Source organism: Neoarius graeffei, chromosome 17, assembly GCF_027579695.1.
Source record: "Neoarius graeffei isolate fNeoGra1 chromosome 17, fNeoGra1.pri, whole genome shotgun sequence".
In the NCBI taxonomy this organism is placed as follows: domain Eukaryota; kingdom Metazoa; phylum Chordata; class Actinopteri; order Siluriformes; family Ariidae; genus Neoarius; species Neoarius graeffei.
The window spans coordinates 30,586,698-30,605,784 of NC_083585.1; the positions used below are offsets into that span (position 1 = coordinate 30,586,698).

Here is a 19,087-nt window from a genome sequence, read left to right on the forward strand (position 1 = left end):
AGCACTGTCACCTCACAGCAAGAAGGTTCTGGGTTCGAGCCCCGTGGCCGGCGAGGGCCTTTCTGTGTGGAGTTTGCATGTTCTCCCCGTGTCCGCGTGGGTTTCCTCTGGGTGCTCCGGTTTCCCCCACAGTCCAAAGACATGCAGGTTAGGTTAACTGGTGACTCTAAATTGAGCGTAGGTGTGAATGTGAGTGTGAATGGTTGTCTGTGTCTATGTGTCAGCCCTGCGATAACCTGGCGACTTGTCCAGGGTGTACCCCGCCTTTCGCCCGTAGTCAGCTGGGATAGGCTCCAGCTTGCTGCGACCCTGTAGAACAGGATAAAGCGGCTACAGATAATGGATGGATAGATGTATTCAATATTAATAAGCCCATCATTTTATACGGACACAAATGAACATTTAAAATGTCAGCAGTGTTTCTTAATCCATGAAAATCGTGAGGCATCCTGAAATATCAAATTTATTCATATAATATTTTGGATATTTCATTAATTTAGTGTACAGTACCAGTTAAGTTTGGACACACGTTCTAATTCAATGCTTTATCTTTATTTTTAGAAATTAAAAAGACACTTCCTGTCTGAAAGTAATGATGGATGTCATTTCTCTTTACTTAGTTGAGCGGTTCTTGACATAATATGGATTACTACAGTTGTTGAATAGGGCTATTTACTGTATTTTTTATTATTTACTATTTACTGTTTGATCTCAAACGCATTAAGGCGGTAAGAAATTGCACTAATTGACTTTTGACGAGGCACAGCTGTTTATTGAAAAGCATTCCAGGTGACTCCCTCATGAAGCTGGTTAAGATAATGCCAATAGTGTGCAAAGCGTCATCAAGGTAAACACAGGCTACTGTGAAGAATCTAAAATATATGACATACATTTTGTCTTTTTAACATTTTTTATTTATCACATAATTCTATATGTTCCAGATGTTATTTCATCGTTTTGATGTCTTCAGTATCGTTCTACAATGTAGAAAATCGTCAAAATACAGAAAAACCTATGAATGAGTAGGGGTGTCCAAACTTTTGACTGGTACTGTATGTAACTCATAACCATGAGAGTTTAATTCCCTACTCACCTTGCCAGACGGTAGTAGGTACCATTTTTATGATGGTCTTTGGTATGACCCGAGCGTGAGCAGAATTTGTGATCTCCTGCTCGAGAGCCGGACACGCTAACCACTAGGCCAACTTGCAGTCAAACTCTCGCGGTTACCAGAGGACTAGCCCCCCCCCCCACTGTAACCCTAGCTGTACAGGAGCAATTCCAGCGTTATGGACGTGACACTTGAACTCAAAATGGCAACAAATGACCCAGTGCATGTTTTATTGTCTCCCAGTATTTAAACAGGTGTTGCATATTTTAAGGCTGTACCATACTGGAGAAGTGATAGAACAAGAACAATTCCCATAGTACATCTAGGGCATGCCAGAAAATGCCAATAAAAGATGCGTTATGGATGTGACAGAAAAAGTATCACTTTTCTTGGGTGACTGTACATTTTTATCAAACTCTGTGAAATTGTAAACCTAATGTCGAAATAGAGATATCCGTTTGATAGAGGGGTCCAAGGTGAATATTAAAAAATCTTTGTTTAAAATATTTTGTATTTCATGCAGAGTTTCGGAAGGAAAAGTCAGCATTATGGATGTGACGAAATTCCGTTATGGATGTGACGCGTCTGAAATAGACATGGCATATGTTTAGAAAATCAGCAATTTAACCACCATAACCCTTTGAAAAACTCTCTAAATATCAGCTAAAACTATCAAAGTTCTTAAATAATATTTAGGATGGCTATTGTTTTGCTGTTTTGTGGATTTTAGCATACATTTCTGTGGCTTGTGGCAATAATATAGAATTGTACATGATCATAGTTGATTTTAGCTTGGGGTTTACATTATAAGAAAGAGACTGACAGTGACACATTAGGTTGGTTACAAATTGGTTCAACTTATTCACATCTGTAAAATACAGGCCTAGGTGATATCTCTGGGAGTGGTTTTGATGTATTACATGTTGCTTTATTTTTGCATGGTGAGGTTGACATTTACATGGAATTGCCCTCAGGCAAGAGGCCGAGGGCTATAGAAACGGAGATTGGAACCACACCCATGCGCCTCAAAGAGCTGGTTAGTACTGGGACAGGAGACTGCCTGGGAAGACCAGATCCTGGCATGGAAGGAACTTTGAATTTTTGTATGCAACTCTAATAATCTTTCTTGTGGCTGATATTTAAATCAACCTCACATTTTTCAGTGACCCAGGATCCATGGAGAGATTTTTTTTGAAGTCTGTTTTCATACAGTTAAGTTGAATCCCCCAAAAATATAATTTCAGTGACTCTGACCATACGCTGGCTTGACATTACAGAAACTGATGAGCTCTTGGGATTTTAATACCATTCTCCAGCATTTACACAGAATGATGTGTGTGTCCGCCAACACACACACACAAAACACCAAGTAAGTAGCAGTTCCCAGGGTGGAACACCCTCAGAGGAGAATGCCTAGTTTGGTTTGAACTGACAGGAAATCTACAGTAACTCAAATACTCTTTACAACCATGGTGAGAAGAAAAGCATCTCAGAATGCGCAACATGTTGAAACTTGTGGCGGATGGGCTACAACAGCAACACCACACCACTCCTGTCAGCCAAGAACATAAATCTGAGGCTGCAGTATGCTCACCAAAAGTGGACAGTTGAAGACTAGAAAAATGTTACCTGCTCTGATGAAATGTTGGTTTCTGCTGTGACTTGTCAATTGTAGAGTCAGAATTTGGCATCGACAGCCAGAATCTATGGAGCCAACCTTCCTCATTCAAGATAACAAGCTGGTTTTGGTGGAGTGTTATGGGGAATGTTTTCTTGGCACACACTGTAATAGGAACTGAGCATTGTAGCAATGCTACAGAGTATTGTTGCTGACCGCATGCGTCCTTTATGACCACAATCTTATAATGGCTATTTTCAGCATGATGTCTTGTGAATGTGCCATGTCACAAAGCACAAATCGCTTTAAACTGGCTCCACGAACATGACAATGAGTTCAGTGGCCTCCCCAGTCACTGGATCTGAATCCAATAGAGCACTTCTGGGATGTGGTAGAACAGGAGACTTGCACCCTGAATGTGTAGCTGACAAATCTGCAGGAACTGTGTGATGCAACCATGTCAACATGTACCAGAATCTCAAAACAATGTTTCTAATGACTTGTGAAATCTACTACAAAAAAAAAAAATAGAGGCTATTCAGAGAGCAAAAGAATCCTACCGAGTATTAGCATGGCGTTCCTAAAAATAGCTGATAAGTGGAGGTTTAATGCGTAGGGTAGGGTATAGACCCTTTTCACTCACGTGACCTTCGTAAGCGCGACCGCCATTTTGGACATGAAGAAATAACGGTTTATGGCACAGACCCTTTCGGTTCTCGCTCATCTAGCTGCTACAATGACTGCTTAGACTGCAACAATAATACCTAACACACATTTAAGTATCCGTCGTAAAGACGTGAAACTCGTCGAGTGACGAGTGTGTTCATTGATCAGCTAACACAATCTAAAAGTAGACATACCATCACACTGCCCTGGCGCTGTGTACAGTTTACCTTCTATGGTTTGTGCACTCACTATTTGCCATTACTTTCTCCAACCCAGTGTTCGAACTATGCCGATATTTTCGGGGGGGGGGGGGGGGGGGGGGGGGGGGGTGTCCCTTTTTTTCCCTTGGGGGTGTGTGCTTGCGCTTGTCTCAGAGCGCGGATCTCCAAACACATGAGAAGCCTCTCTTACGCACATATCACGCGGACTCCACACCTCCACACACGCATCGCGTCTGAAGTCATAACTCATCAGGGGAAATCGTGTCCGCATTGGCATGTTCAAAAAACAACCTCGCGTCAAAAATGATACCACACGCAAGAAAAAAAAAAAACTGTCAGGCTACTCAACACATCTGATCCACAGCAGCACCAAAGCATCACTGGAAATCATGTCAACAACCAATCTTCCATTTCAACACGCGTCAACAAACAAATGGCACCACAAACATGAACGAATCGGTCAGGCTACCGATTCCAAACCCACAGCAGACGAATAATTAAATGCATCTTACCTTAAAGCAGAATCGACCACAAAGGAAGTCTGTTGGCACACTTCCTTTCTACTAGTTTGTGTCCCCAACCTGGCAGCAGCAGTCGTTGTCATATCGGTTTATTTTATCTTTGATGTAAACACAACACTTCGGATATGCAAATGCTTCCCGTTACACACGATTGCTATGTCAATAAACATCATTTTGCCAATATTTTAGAGACCGTCCATCTTCTCCGTCGGTCAGCATCTGTCGGGATCCGATAAAATGATAAGTCTTGCCTTGTGTGTTGATGGTTACTACATCCAGGTGCACAACAATATAATGGCATGATGGAAGTCTTGCTGAAAGTAAAAACTTTCTTTGATGGCTATATTCCTTTCGATGCTTCGCCGTCGTTCCTCATTGTTGGCTGTGGTAGACTACTGGTAGTTCATGTCCAAAATGGCGGCCGCGTTTGTCGTGACGTCACGTGAAAAGGGTCCATAGCATAATGGTGCGCTAGCAGCTTAAAGGGCACATCTTGGGTAAATTCAGGAGCAAGATCAATGTAATTCTCTAATTTAATATTAAACTTTGGTCAAGTATCGGTCACATTTTGCATTTTGTGCAAATTTTTTTTTCCCTTCTGCAGTACCAGAAACATTCAGCTGAAATCAAGCCATTTGAGGCGAATTGGTCCGCCTCTGAAAAAAATTGGCATTTGGATTTCCCGGCAAACATTGATTTTCGTGACGTCATCTGCAGGACGCCTCCTTCTGAATCCTACGTCAGCGCTGGTTTGTTTATGAGAAAACGACCTGGTGGTTTTCTGCAAATTTCTTCAACGTTATCACGTAATTATTAAAATGGTTAACAGATGTATCGTAGGAGGGTGTAGCAACACCAATCTTGATGGGATTAGTACTCATCGTTTCCCAAAAGACCGGACAATGAGAGAGAAATGGGAGTGTTTCGTGCGAGGCACCCGGAAAAACTGACAACATGCAACAGACCACAACATCATATGCGGGGCTCACTTCATAAAGCCCGATGACTTTGAGAACTATCTGCAGTGGGAAATGGGCTTCAAGAAGCAACTTGATCTGAAAAAAGACAGAGTTCCATCTGTTCGAATGCCCAAAGCAACACCGTCTGCATTTGTGTCAGCGTCACCAAAGGAGCCAGCCACATTCGTCTCCCCTGACAGAAGGCGAAGTGCCGCATCCACTGAGGCCCTCGAAGCCGAGGACCAAGCAGAGTCAAGAAAAAGACCAAGAAAATCGTCAATTCACAAGTTGACTGTTGCCGGGGTAAGAAATAGAGACTATACTCTAAATTAGGTGTTCCTGTGTTTGTGTGGTACACGGATAATGTTATTTATTGACACACAAAAAAAAGTGTCCATGCAGGGTCTCTCAGCCTGCCGGCGGATCCGCACGTGATGTCACGAATCCGGATCAATCTGGCTCCAGACTCCCTTGGGATTTTTCCAGATGCGTTTTGTTATTTTATTTTTTTTCTGCTGTAGACAGATGGCCTTGTGCAAAATTACCCTTCTGGAGGAGTGTGTAAAGGGACATACTTTCATATTAAAAAAACAAACAAACAAACAAACAAAAAAACACTAAATTGGTCCAGGATATGCCCTTTAAGGGCTTGAAATTAATATATACCTACCTACCTACCAAAAGCAGGCAATGTTTTGGCACTCACACCTAACCAGCTACTTCAAGCCTACAGTATGTAGGCAGTGTATACATGTTTTTAAACCACCCAGTACTCTTTTCATTGCTTGTACCACAGACAGTGTACAAGCAATGAAAAGAGCACTGAGTCATGCAGACACTGCTATGCTGACATTTCATTGGAGAGTACTGTATGGATGAAACTGCAGAAAAGGTAAAAGCTATTGTGCAAGTTAACGTCCTAACTCTGTAGCCTAGAACATTCGCATTAAATATTATGAAGATTTGAATAAAAGTGGGCGGCACAGTGGTGCAGTGGTTTGCACTGTTGACTCACAGCAAGAAGGTCCGGGTTCGAGCCCCGTGGCCGGCGAGGGCCTTTCTGTGCGGAGTTTGCATGTTCTCCCCGTGTCCGCGTGGGTTTCCTCCGGGTGCTCCGGTTTCCCCCACAGTCCAAAGACATGCAGGTTAGGTTAACTGGTGACTCTAAATTGACCGTAGGTGTGAATGTGAGTGTGAATGGTTGTCTGTGTCTATGTGTCAGCCCTGTGATGACCTGGCGACTTGTCTAGGGTGTACCCCGCCTTTCGCCCGTAGTCAGCTGGGATAGGCTCCAGCTTGCCTGTGACCCTGTAGAACAGGATAAAGCGGCTACAGTTAATGAGAATGAGATGAATAAAAGTGAAATTTGTTCTGACAGTCCTAATGGGAAAAAATCTTCTGTTTTCCCATGATGGATGGAAACGGGATGTTTCAGAAGCAGCAAGTGCTCATAGTGAAGTGCTCAACTCAATCTCGTTGGACATGGCTTATAGCCTACTCGGTGCTACGCGCCTCGTCGGCTATCAGCTCATGTACGACTCGATTTCATGGAATAACTGTTTTATTCTATCCACATTCACTGGATTTTGAGAAACAGAGCATTTTTATTTTTTTGCAAAATTGATAAATGAAAACCTCCTACAAAACATCCAACAAAATAACTTCCGCCTAGAATGGAAACAAACCGTCGAAATGACAGTAGCAATTTGTGAAAAAATGCTATAATAATTATTCTTGGAAAAAAAAAAAAAGATACGTTCTTACCATCAAATACTTTCATTCCATTTTTATTTTTATTTTTTGGGTTTTTGTTTTCAGGTCGAGTTTTTATTTCATCCTCGGTTGGTTCAGCAAAACACTCTGCCATTTTGTTTTTCTCTACTCATGGTATTGCTGGGTTTCAGTCATGTGACTTTTCTTAGCGGTTTTACCGGAAGTGAAATAGCTGGTGGTCCAAACCTGCCGTAGTGCAAACAACTAGCGATAACTTATCAGCGTATGCTCGTAATCTAGAAGCCACTGCTCACTTTAGATATATTCAGAAGATTGCTGTGTGCAATGGAATCGACCCCTACAGACTGGGAAAGAAGGATTTGTCATACGATCTCGAAAACTACCCTTCAGTCGAGTTCCCCGACATCTCAAACAAACTATCTGGTGTTGCAGACGTCCTTCTACACCGCAAAACAGATGAAAGCGTGGAAGAGTATGCAGGCTTACAACTTTTTTGTATGTGGCTGGGTAAAGAACCTCGCTATCAAGTCGCTGTTGAATGAATCCTGTATTGTTTTTGCCCGTGTACGTGTTTTTTTTAAGCTTTTCGTTCACGTCTTTACAACGAAGGACTGCAAGCTGAAGTGTAAACAAACAACAGTTGGCTTGATTCTCACTTGTGTTGGCTCTTATCTCTCAGGTAAATCAAAACAAAGATCATCAGAAACCCCTTTAAAGACCTGGATCTTAGTTAAACAAGACGGAGAAGTGATCACGGCGCATTGTAACTGTACGGCTGGGGAAGAATTGTGTCGCGACCTTCATGCATGTGGACTTCGTGAGGAGTAAACAAAGAAACAGCTGGGGACTTTAGTGCTTCGTGACTTTTAAAAAAAAGTAGCGTAAAATAACACCACCACATAGCAAGAAAAGTACTTGGAAAACACTAAGGACATAGCTGAGAGGGAAATACAAACCTTTCACCAAGTGATCACTGCAAACTCGAGCATGCTTCGACTTGGCTCCCTTCGATTTCAGTGAGAGGTTCAAAAGCCACCTTTCTCCACGTCTTTTTGTGAAATCCTGTGTCTGTTTACCCTTTTTTATTAGTTCACAGGGAACCCTGAAGAAACTTTTATCAGTTTCACGGTTTGATCGATTTGAACAACCTAAAACACCGCAAGCGTAAGGCATTTTTCATGTGAGCAATGCACCTTCTCCGTACAAATGCTTTATCAACTGAGCTTTGGTAGACCACCGGTGAAAGTTTGGAATAACTAATGAGGCGGATGTGACGTCACGTGAAACCCAGCAATATGAGCTGATAGCCTAGTAGTAGAGTAGCCAATCAGAGCGCACAATTGCGCATATCCAGTGAATGTGGATAGAATAAAGTATAATATAGCTTTACTATTATGTAGCTATAGTATAATCCAATCTCAGTCAAGATGCAGAGATTTGTTTTACAATCATGGCACCCTGAATTGTCACTAGAGATTTCCATTCTAACCGTTGTGCCAATAAAGTGCTGTCAATTTTGGCTAATTTAATGGAACTAATATATTGGATATTAAGTTAATTTCCTCTAACCTCCATAAAGGTGATAAGCAACTCAAGGTAAGAAAATTAGCTAATAATCTCAAGCGATCAGTGTGCGTGCGCGCGCATACAGTGTCCGCCAACCCTTGGCTTTGAGCTACAGGTGCTGCATTAATATTCTGCTGGTGAGTGTTGATATTTAGGAAAGGAGGGATTGTTCTAGAGATATATTGACCGTATTGATTTAGCATTTCCTTCCTACTGTATGTGGGCCAGCAGACTGGCGGCAGGAGGCATGGGCCCAAGCTCCTCCAGGCAGGCGCTTTCCAAAGGACAAACTTGATGCACGCCCTTCATTGATCCACTGGGTTAATGTGCAGCAGGGGCCTTAGAAAGGGCCACGATCCTTCATATACCACACATTGAATGGTTTCCATGCTGAGCTATTGAAAACAGCTCTGCTTAGCACTTACACAACTAAATCTATGACGCTCACACTTCTTGACACAGCGACTCTATGGGTTGGCTGCAGCCTGAGAGCATTGGGATATCTCCAGACTCCTTCGAGGTGCTGAAACACCCTTACCCCAAACCCCTTCTGTCACTCAGCTTTCTGCTAAAACAAGGTCCTTATACGAAATAGATGAGTGAACGAGACGGAGAAGAAAATTATTCTACACCTCACTGCGTTTCCGAATTTAAGTAATGCACCACAAACTGATATTTATTAGCAGTGTCAGAACAAATTTCACTGATTGAATATTATTTTCTATTAAAATTTTCATTATACTTCTGTGCTTGAAGGCTAAACTTTTTTGGGGGGGGGGTCTTTTAATCTTTGCTGTAGGAAAAGGAACCTAAATTAATGCATGTTATTTAGGCATCCTTTATTAATATAAATCCTTTTATTAAATATAAAAACAAGTCTTTTACAAAAGTGAGCTACCAGCAGGCAATTATTCTTCTGTGGCTGAATTTCTATTAGGGCTGTTTCACAATCAGGGTATACTTTTCAGGTCCACAATACCGGCCAGACCGCTCCACCGAAGACGCCATCTCTTCCGCTCTTCACCTGAGCCTTGCACACCTGGAGGAGAAGAACATTCATGTGCGGATGCTGTTTCTGGACTTCAGTTCAGCGTTTAATACCATCATTCTACAGGATCTGGTGAACAAACTAGATCCCCTGTGCTTCAGCACCCCCCTGTGCAACTGGCTGCTAGACTTCCTCACTGAAAGACCACAGTCAGTGCAGGTTGGACAGCACACCTCCAGTGTCCTCAGGCTCCCCTCAGGGCTGTGTCCTAAGCCCTCTGCTGTTCAGTTTGATGACACACGACTGCGTCCCCAGGGCTGCCAGCAACCACATTGAGAAGTTTGCGGACGACACAACAGTGGTGGGCCTCATCAAGGACGACAACGACCTGGCCTACAGAGAGGAGGTGGAGCAGCTGGTGGGCTGTGCAGAGAAAACAACCTGATCCTGAACGTGGACAAAACCGAAGAGATCATGGTTGACTTTAGGAAGAACCAGCCCGGACACGCTCCACTTCTCATCAACAACACGGCTGTGGAGGTGGTCAATAGCACCAAGTTCCTGGGGGTGCACATCACAGACAACTTCACCTGGTCTGTGAACACCGCGTCACTGGTCAGGAAGAACTTCCTGCGTAGGATGAGGAGAGCCCACCTGCCCCCGCCCATCTTCACTACATTCTACAGAAGCACCACAGAGAGCGTTCTAACCAGCTGCATCTCTGTGTGGTCTGGAAGCTGCAGTGCCTCTGACTGGAAGACTGTGAGGAGAGTGGTGAGGAAGGACAGCAGAGAAAATCATTGGGATTTCTCTTCCCTCCATTCAGGACATCGCACTTAAGCGCTCCATATCCCGAGCTAGAAACATCATCAGTGACCCCTCACACCCTCACTATGGTCTGTTCTCCCTCCTGGACTCTGGAAAGAGGTTCCACAGCATTCGGTGCAGGACCACCAGGTTCTGTAACAGCTTTTTCCCCCAGGTCACCAGACTGCTGAACTCCAAACCCAAACTCTAAACTTCTATTTATACTTGAACATTCCAAATCCCACAGGTCACTTTATACTCTTGCACTTTTTATAATATTTTTGCTGATGCATAATTTAATTTAATACACTTCATATTTATTTCTGCGCTGAGCCAAATTGCAACGAAAATTCGTTGTGTTTACACTTGTTGCAGACTGAATGACAATAAAGGTCGTCTAAGTCAATAGTCCAAAAATCAAACCTTAGATTTTTGTTTCTTCACTGCCAAAAATCACCTTTTGAGATGGAAATTACAGGTCAGATACTGGACATGTTACATGTTTTGAGAAGAGGCACATAATGCCTTTCTAAAACTGACCCACTTTCTTATAGTCCACAAGAGTCAGGTATACAAAGTGAAAAACTGCTGAAATGTCTGTGATTTGAAGTACAAATTTTCAGTACCGTGCAGCGATGTTTGTATATGGTGCTAACTGGAATAACAGCTGAAATGGTGATGATGCTTGTGGTTTTCTGGAGGGGACACTTTTTGACGGACTCACATTTCAACCACATGTGAAGCTCTGCTGCAGATGTGTCTCGCATCTGTCTCATGTCCTGTTTTTTTTTTTACTGTGCAACAACTACAGAGTATTCTGCTTCAAAAGAGACAAATATTTTCTTAATAAATCGTTTACAACCTCATGATATGGTGAGTGTTTTCCAGAGAGGACATTTTTGATGGACAAAGGACCCTGTCAGAGGCACTTAGGCTACGTTTACATTACGTCGAATCAGCGGATCATCAGATTAACGTTCTTAAAACGATTCGCGTTTACACTAAAACCGTTAGCCGTGCACACAGCAACGCCAATACGCGGATACGCTCGGCTCCGCAGGCATCCTGCGCTCCAAATCACTCCGCCCTGAACAGCGAGTGCCCTCTGGAGGGTGCGCACTCCGGCCCTGCGCAGCTCACACAGCGCGCGAGTGAAGTGCACAAGCCACGATTCGAGACTGAGCCGCTGTGTGTGTGATCCCAGCGCATATCACTTACTGCTTGCAAGTGGAAGGATGGCAAGCCTAAAGACAATCATAACTACACAATGGGCAGTATTTGCATCAGTATTTGCAGTATTTTCATACTTTTATACTCTTTAATGAAAGGTGATACAAGGCGGAAGTCCGCGCCGTTTTTCAGCAGTCGCGTCACATGACCAACGCCAGCGAATCAGGAAGGTGGATGTCACAGTGACGTTGTCCAATGAGACGCCAGCTAGAGCTCAGCACAGCGTATCCGCGTATTTTGAATGTTTACACAGCATCGGACCAGACACGATCTGGATTGAATACGTGGACGCTGGCGGATTCCCGTTTCCAGGCGGTTTAATGTAAACGGACAGTGCATCCGCGAAGAAAACGAGACAGATACGGTCTAGTGTAAACGTAGCCTTAGGTTACAAAAAAAAAGTAACTTCCACTTAAATATCTTTCTATTGTGAATGAACGTATACGTCCCAAAGTAAAACCTAGTTAGTGTGAAAAAAATGCAATTGTGAATTTAACCAGTAAAATCTAAATGTAATAATTAAGGCAGAATTAAATGAAAAGACCACAAGCTCAAAACTGAGACCGCATTCGACTCTTACAGACATTTTTAGAAGTACTTATAAGAGACATTACTGCTGTAGGTAGGGCGGGTGTGTCCCGGTAAAATAAGGTAGAAGAAACTCCAGTGTATATATACTGGACCTCGGTGCAGGAATTAGTTGGTGTTATTCAAAAAGACATCCATGATTGCGAAACAGCCCACTGGGTATAAATGTACTGTACAGCCTCACTGTGTACTGCAATCCTTACTGAGGAATTATGTTCAAAACATCAGCAAAACAACTACAGAATAAATACATTTTAAAAAATATTTTAATTAAATTTCATGCTAATTTAATGCAAATTAAATTAATAAATAGTATTTGCGGAGCGGGGGCGGCACGGTGGTGTAGTGGTTAGCGCTGTCGCCTCACAGCAAGAAGGTCCGGGTTCGAGCCCCGGGGCCGGCGAAGGCCTTTCTGTGTGGAGTTTGCATGTTCTCCCCGTGTCCGCGTGGGTTTCCTCCGGGTGCTCCGGTTTCCCCCACAGTCCAAAGACATGCAGGTTAGGTTAACTGGTGACTCTAAATTGACCGTAGGTGTGAATGTGAATGGTTGTCTGTGTCTATGTGTCAGCCCTGTGATGACCTGGCGACTTGTCCAGGGTGTACCCCGCCTTTCACCCATAGTCAGCTGGGATAGGCTCCAGCTTGCCTGCGACCCTGTAGAACAGGATAAAGTGGCTAGAGATAATGAGATGAGGGAAATAGTATTTGCAGTGGGTCGGTGCGTCTCAGTGGAACTGAATTGGAAACCAAGTGCAATTCTCTCCTTTTTCACTTTTGGCGGGAACCGGAGTTGAAACTAGGCATATCAGGTGAAAATTCAAATTCAATCCAAATTGCTTGAAACGGCTCTCATCGAATTCAGAATTGAATGAAGAATAACATACGTTTTACAGAATTCAAATATGTGTATCCGTTCTTGAGATATTACAAATCAAAGATTAAAAAAACGGCTTAAGTTTTAGGAAACTTCCCTAATAGTCTGTATGAGGATCACATGGTCCAAAATGGGCCTCATTAACCAATGAGATCAAATGTTTTGTCTTAATAACTTTTCTATTTTTCAAGATATTTACATGGAAATTGGCAGGCACATAGATGGTTGTATACTGAACACAAAGCTTGAAAAATTAGTACAAATAAATTATGCAAATTAGCATTTCATTAGTATTTATTATGCTAATTAGGTGAAACCGTTAAATTGGTACACTCAATAAAAAAAAGTAATAAAGGATTTTTTTCTAAATAGCCTCTTTGTGCTCTGTAGGCCTTTGGATTTCTCAAAAGTAGGGCCTACTAGTGTATAAAGAATATAAATGATTCTTAATATTCACAGCTTTCAAGGCTAAGGCCATCGATTAGTTGGTTCTCAGAATCGCCGCTTGAAGAAAATGCAAAATGAAAATAAATAAATAAATAAAAATCGACTGCAGGTTGAGGTCACGTGACATTGAAAACCAATCAAATCGCCCCTTTCACTTTAGATAAAGACCTGTGGAAGAAACATGGCTGTGGAGGGGAATCCTGCAAAGCCTGTTTGTGATTGTTAGGATATTCAGCGAACAGAAGCGTAAAATCTTTGACAGGTGTGTCGAAATTCAAGAGGGGGAAAACTTTGCAGTTGTACTCAAGATGCCGTTAGCTCGTTACCCTGCGAAGTGCCAACTTGGACAACAACTCTGTGGAGGTGGGTTTGATTTATATATTTCACTGATTGATGTGAGGGGCAAACAAAAAATCATTCGACGTATTTAGCCATCAGAAGTAGCCGACTCCTGGTCAAATCTTTTTTTCTGTGCATTGTAGATGTTCAATTGACTGTAATTCAATCGTTTATTTAGCCTGTTTACTGGTTTGCCTGATAAAAGACGTGCAGCCAGATGCATATGGGTGGAAATAAGATAAGCTATTAAAAGAGCCATATGAAATGTATAACAATAATGTATTGTCTTTGTTTTGTTTCTCTATTATGAAAGCCCTCTATTTCCACCGCTAATTTTACCATCAGAGCATTTTTAAAATTTTATTTTTATTTCGCGTGCTCGCTTCATATTTTTCCTGAAAAAATCCGAGAACCAACCAATTAAATTGGTGTGGCCTAATCTTAAAAAAAAAAAATGTGTGAGCCACATCCAGTGAACAATTCCACTTAAATGAACTGAAATTGACGCTCGCGTTTCTGATTTCTGTTTTTTTTAAATATCATTCTGACTACTAAGATCAATATTTTTTTTATCAAAACAACTCCAGTTATATTCTAAAATAGTTATTTATTCACATGAATCAGTTTGATTTGAAAAAAATAAGTAGGTAAAGCATAACGTCAAAACTAGCTGATGGAAAATTTTGCTGAATACTTCATCAGAAACAGTGAGAGAACATCCCTATACTGTAAAAGTTATCTGATTGATATTCATGATTCGGAAACTGATCAGGGGAGAGAGAGAGATTGACCACTTTCCTGTGACTCAAAAAGAAAATCACCAGCAGTTTCCTGACGTCACATGAGCAGAGTTTTTATTTTGTTGTACCAAATTCAACCTATTGTTCCTCCCAAAGGACTCAATAGACCTTAACGACATAAATTTCTTTGGAAAGCAGAAATTACAAGCCTTTTAATGATACTATCCACAATAGAAAATATTCAAGAGTGAAGTAATGACAGATTTGGAAACTTGGATGAGCATCTGCATGCACAATTTTCACAGCACGGCCAGCGAGTGTCTGATACGCCTAATTTCAACTGATAGAACCTTATTTCTGATTAAGATACAGACAAAAGAGAAACAAAAAAGTTCAGAGCTTTCCCAGCCTGTTAAGCATATGACAATATTTAGACTTGCTAACAACAAGACAGTACCTGATGTCTCATTCTCATCTCATCTCATTATCTCTAGCCGCTTTACCCTTCTACAGGGTCACAGGCAAGCTGGAGCCTATCCCAGCTGACTACGGGCGAAAGGCGGGGTACACCCTGGACAAGTCGCCAGGTCATCACAGGGCTGACACATAGACACTGACAACCATTCACACCTACGGTCAATTTAGAGTCACCAGTTAACCTAACCTGCATGTCTTTGGACTGTGGGGGAAACCGGAGCACCCGGAGGAAACCCACGCGGACACGGGGAGAACATGCAAACTCCACACAGAAAGGCCCTCGCCGGCCCCGGGGCTCGAACCCAGGACCTTCTTGCTGTGAGGCGACAGCGCTAACCACTACACCACCGTGCCGCCCAGTACCTGATGTGACTATGATAATTTTCATTAACAATCTTTTTTTTTTTAAAAAGGGTTTAATTAACCTCTGTATAAATAAAACAACTGACAGAAACAAGGAGAAAAATATTCAATATAAAAAAATCTCATATTTTAAGATCAATCAGCAGATATTTAATGAGAGCACTAATGCATTTTCTAGTTAATTACTGATAATATGCAGATATTTCAGGAAAGGGTGTGATGACAATTTATCACAAAAACTGACCTAATAACTGACAGAATGCCCAGGTGCAGTACTCCTGCTCACGTTCAAATCAGAGTCTAGTGAATATTCAAACTATTCCACTGTTCAAGCTTTGTAACACCAACAAATCTTTGATTCAGTAGAGTTTAGCTTTAATTAATTCATTCATCTCAGGTTTATTTTAATTAGAAGCATGTAACACAAAGTAGTTTTAAAAGGATTAACAAATCCATAAAAAATATAACGTGTGACCTGGTCTTAATTTTAATTGTCCACCTGACGTATTCACCACGTGGCAAAAACATGTACTCTATGCCCTACTAGCGGGTTTATTGATGGCATGCAATATTGTCATCATATCACTTATCCTCCATGTATTACGCCACTCTCCCTAATGGAGAATGAGCGTGCAATATTGTTACAATATTGCACATTGTCAAGACAACACGACGTCACACGTCGGAACTCATGTGAAGATCCAATGACAAAACTTTTCTGCTGAGCATGCGCACAATCATTTCTTTGTCCGTGAGAAGACGAGGCTAATCCAGTGCTACCGTAGGTTTAAGCATCACATAAATAAACTGAAAACTGAAACTAAAAAGACACGCTGAACGCCCGAAAGGCTACCAAAACTTCATTAGATATTCGGGGCGGCATGGTGGTGTGGGTGGCACGGTGGTGTAGTGGTTAGCACGGTCGCCTCACAGCAAGAAGGTTCTGGGTTCGAGCCCAGCAGCCGACGAGGGCCTTTGTGTGCGGAGTTTGCATGTTCTCCCCGTGTCTGTGTGGGTTTCCCCCACAGTCCAAAGACATGCGGTTAGGTTAATATGGGATGGCCTTGGGCTGAGGTGCCCTTGAGCGAGGCACCTAACTCCCAACTGCTCCCCGGGCGCTGTTAGCATGGCTGCCCACTGCTCTGGGTATGTGCATGTGTGTGTTCACTGCTTCAGATGGGTTAAATGCAGAGAGGAATTTCACAAATGTGTGATGAATAAAGTTGTGCTTTTTTCAAGCATATTTACAAGAGAAAAACAGCCCAACAGACGTCGAAAAACTGGAAAAGAGACATGTCAGAGATGTAAAACTTCCGTGCTAGCGAGTGACTGTGACAGTTTGTAAACAAACATGGCCGCCAGGTTTGCTTCGTAAAATACGGAAGATTTTGAGAGAATTTTGGCTGCCAGGTCACTCCAGTGTGTGTAGCTGTTGATGTTGAGTTTAAAAGTAATTAAGTAAATCACACAGGGAAAATAATATTCAGCTTGACTGTACTAACATTGGCCTTTGCTAACACTACACCGGCTGGAAGGTAACTGGACTGCTGCGCTAACAGCACTGAGTCGCGGGTAAGCTAGGATTGGCCTTTGCTAATGTTACTGCTGAATGCTACACCGGCTAGAAGAGAACTGGACTGCCGAGCTAACAGCACCGAGTCGCAGCTAAGCTCGCGTTGGCCTTCGAGAATGCTGATATGAAGAGTGTGTGTATGTATAATAATAATAATAATAATAATAATAATAATAATAATGGCTGGGGATTTTTTCGTGGTATATCAGATATATTCCATTCAGCTAGCATGATACTGAACGAGGCTTCGATTCGTTCAATATCATGCTAGCTGAATGGAATATATCTGATATACCACTCAACGCCAGCCAATATTATTTAAATATCAGTTCTCTTTTTCTATCATTTCATGATATATAGTGAAAGTTATAGCCTATAATTTCTTTCAAGGAACTATTTCACTTATTTCTTTGATTTTAAAACCAGGTTACAGTTTATTATTTGCTGGTGCAACCCAGGTATCATCTTTTACACAAGTGAAATGTGAATGCAATTTTTAAAGGAATTAGAGAACATTACAGGGTAAAGCCTTCACTTTTCAAACCATTTTAACACAAAGTACTTAATACAATCCCCAAAACTTGTTTAAACCACAACAGCGTTGGGTTCTGACAGTTTTAGACTTTCACACTCAATGCATCACTTTTAAAATGTAATGTTTCAAAAATTTTTTTGAAAACTAGTTTGCAGTTTATTGAATTAATTCCACACGAAGGTAACAGAGTGTACGACACTCACTCAGGCAGCTGTGTCCGTAGTGCACCATGAAGTCAGCTCCGAGAGCTCGGGCAGTAAAGTCGTCTACACAGCAGGCTCCGTACGTCACATCACCCATCACCAGTGTGTCTGCTCCTGTAAACCTGACACACACACACAAGTAGCCCAGTCAAACAAACAAGTACATCTGAACTGAACTCTGAGTAAATAGAACTCCTTGTGTATACATACACACAATCCCCTCTGAAAGTATTGGAACAGCAAGACCAACTTTCTTTTTTGGGGGGGCTATACACTGAAGACATTCCTTTTTGAGATCAAAAGATGATTTTGAGCTTATAGACTAGAATTTCAGTTTTCAGTTCCTGATATTCACATCTAGAACATAGAGCATGGCACCTTTGGTGGCAGACCGACCAATCTTTAGGTGAACAAAAGTATTGGAACAGATATCTAGTTTAAGACTAACATTTATTATTTGATCCATGTTCATTGGATATGAGCAATCGCACACACTGTTTGGCTACTCTACTACTAGGATATCAGCTCATATACCACGAGTAGAGAAAAACAAAATGGCGGAGTGTGTTGCTGAACCAACCGAGGACGAAATAAACACTACTCGAAAACAAAACTCCAAAAAATACAAAAAAAAGCAGCATCAAAATATGGAATAAAAGTATTTGATTGTAAGAACGTATCTTTGTTATTTTTCAAGAATTATTATTATTATAGCATTTTTCACAAATTGCTACTGCCATTTCGCCGGTTTCTTTACATTCTAAGCGGAAATGATTTTATTGGATGTTTTGTATCAAGTTATTTATCCAATTTGCAAAAAACAAAAATAAAAATGCTCTGTTTCTCAAAATCCAGTGAATGTGGATAGAATAAAACAGTTATTCCACTCAATCTCATTGTACATGGCTTATAGCCGACTCAGCACTACGCAGCTCGTCGGCTATCAGCTCATGTACGACTCGATTTCATGGAATAACTTAAATATTCCTTCCATATTTAAATATTTTTCCCTCAATGAAGTCCTTTGTTGTGTTGGCAGTGTGTTTTGGGTCTTGCTGCATGATGAAGTTCCTTCTGATTATATTGGATGCATTTCTCTGAAACTGGCAGACGGAATGTTTCTGTAGACGTCTGAATTTATTCTGTTGCCACCATCCTGAGTTACATCATCAGTGAAGATTAGCGAGCCTGGTCCAGAGGCAGCCATGCAAGCCTGAGCCATGACATTACCTCCAGCATGCCTGACTGATGATCCCATATGTTTTGGATCAGGAGCACATACTTACTTTCTCCACACTTTGGCTATTCCATCACTTTGCTGAAGGTTAATCTTGGTTCCAGAACATTTGTGGCTCATCTCTGGATTTTGTTGTGAATTCCAATCTAGCGTTCTGATTCTTACTGCTGATGAGGAGTTTTCATATTGTGGTATAGCCTCTATATTTCTGCTTTTCAAATGGTGGATTACGATACCTTCACGACTGTCCTGTAGAGGTTGTAGATGATGTCATAAGTCATCATCAACTG

At 41.8% G+C, this 19,087-nt stretch overlaps 1 protein-coding gene across 2 annotated transcripts in view; it reads right to left on the reverse strand.

Annotated features, from left to right (window-relative positions):
• Nucleotides 1-19,087, reverse strand: part of dph1 (diphthamide biosynthesis 1) — a 309,721-nt gene that overhangs the window by 82,354 nt on the left and 208,280 nt on the right. For both annotated transcript variants that reach the window (XM_060898077.1, XM_060898076.1), the window contains one exon: nucleotides 17,561-17,682. In XM_060898077.1, the coding sequence (XP_060754060.1) occupies nucleotides 17,561-17,682 (122 nt within the window). The remainder of the gene's footprint in view (nucleotides 1-17,560; nucleotides 17,683-19,087) is intronic.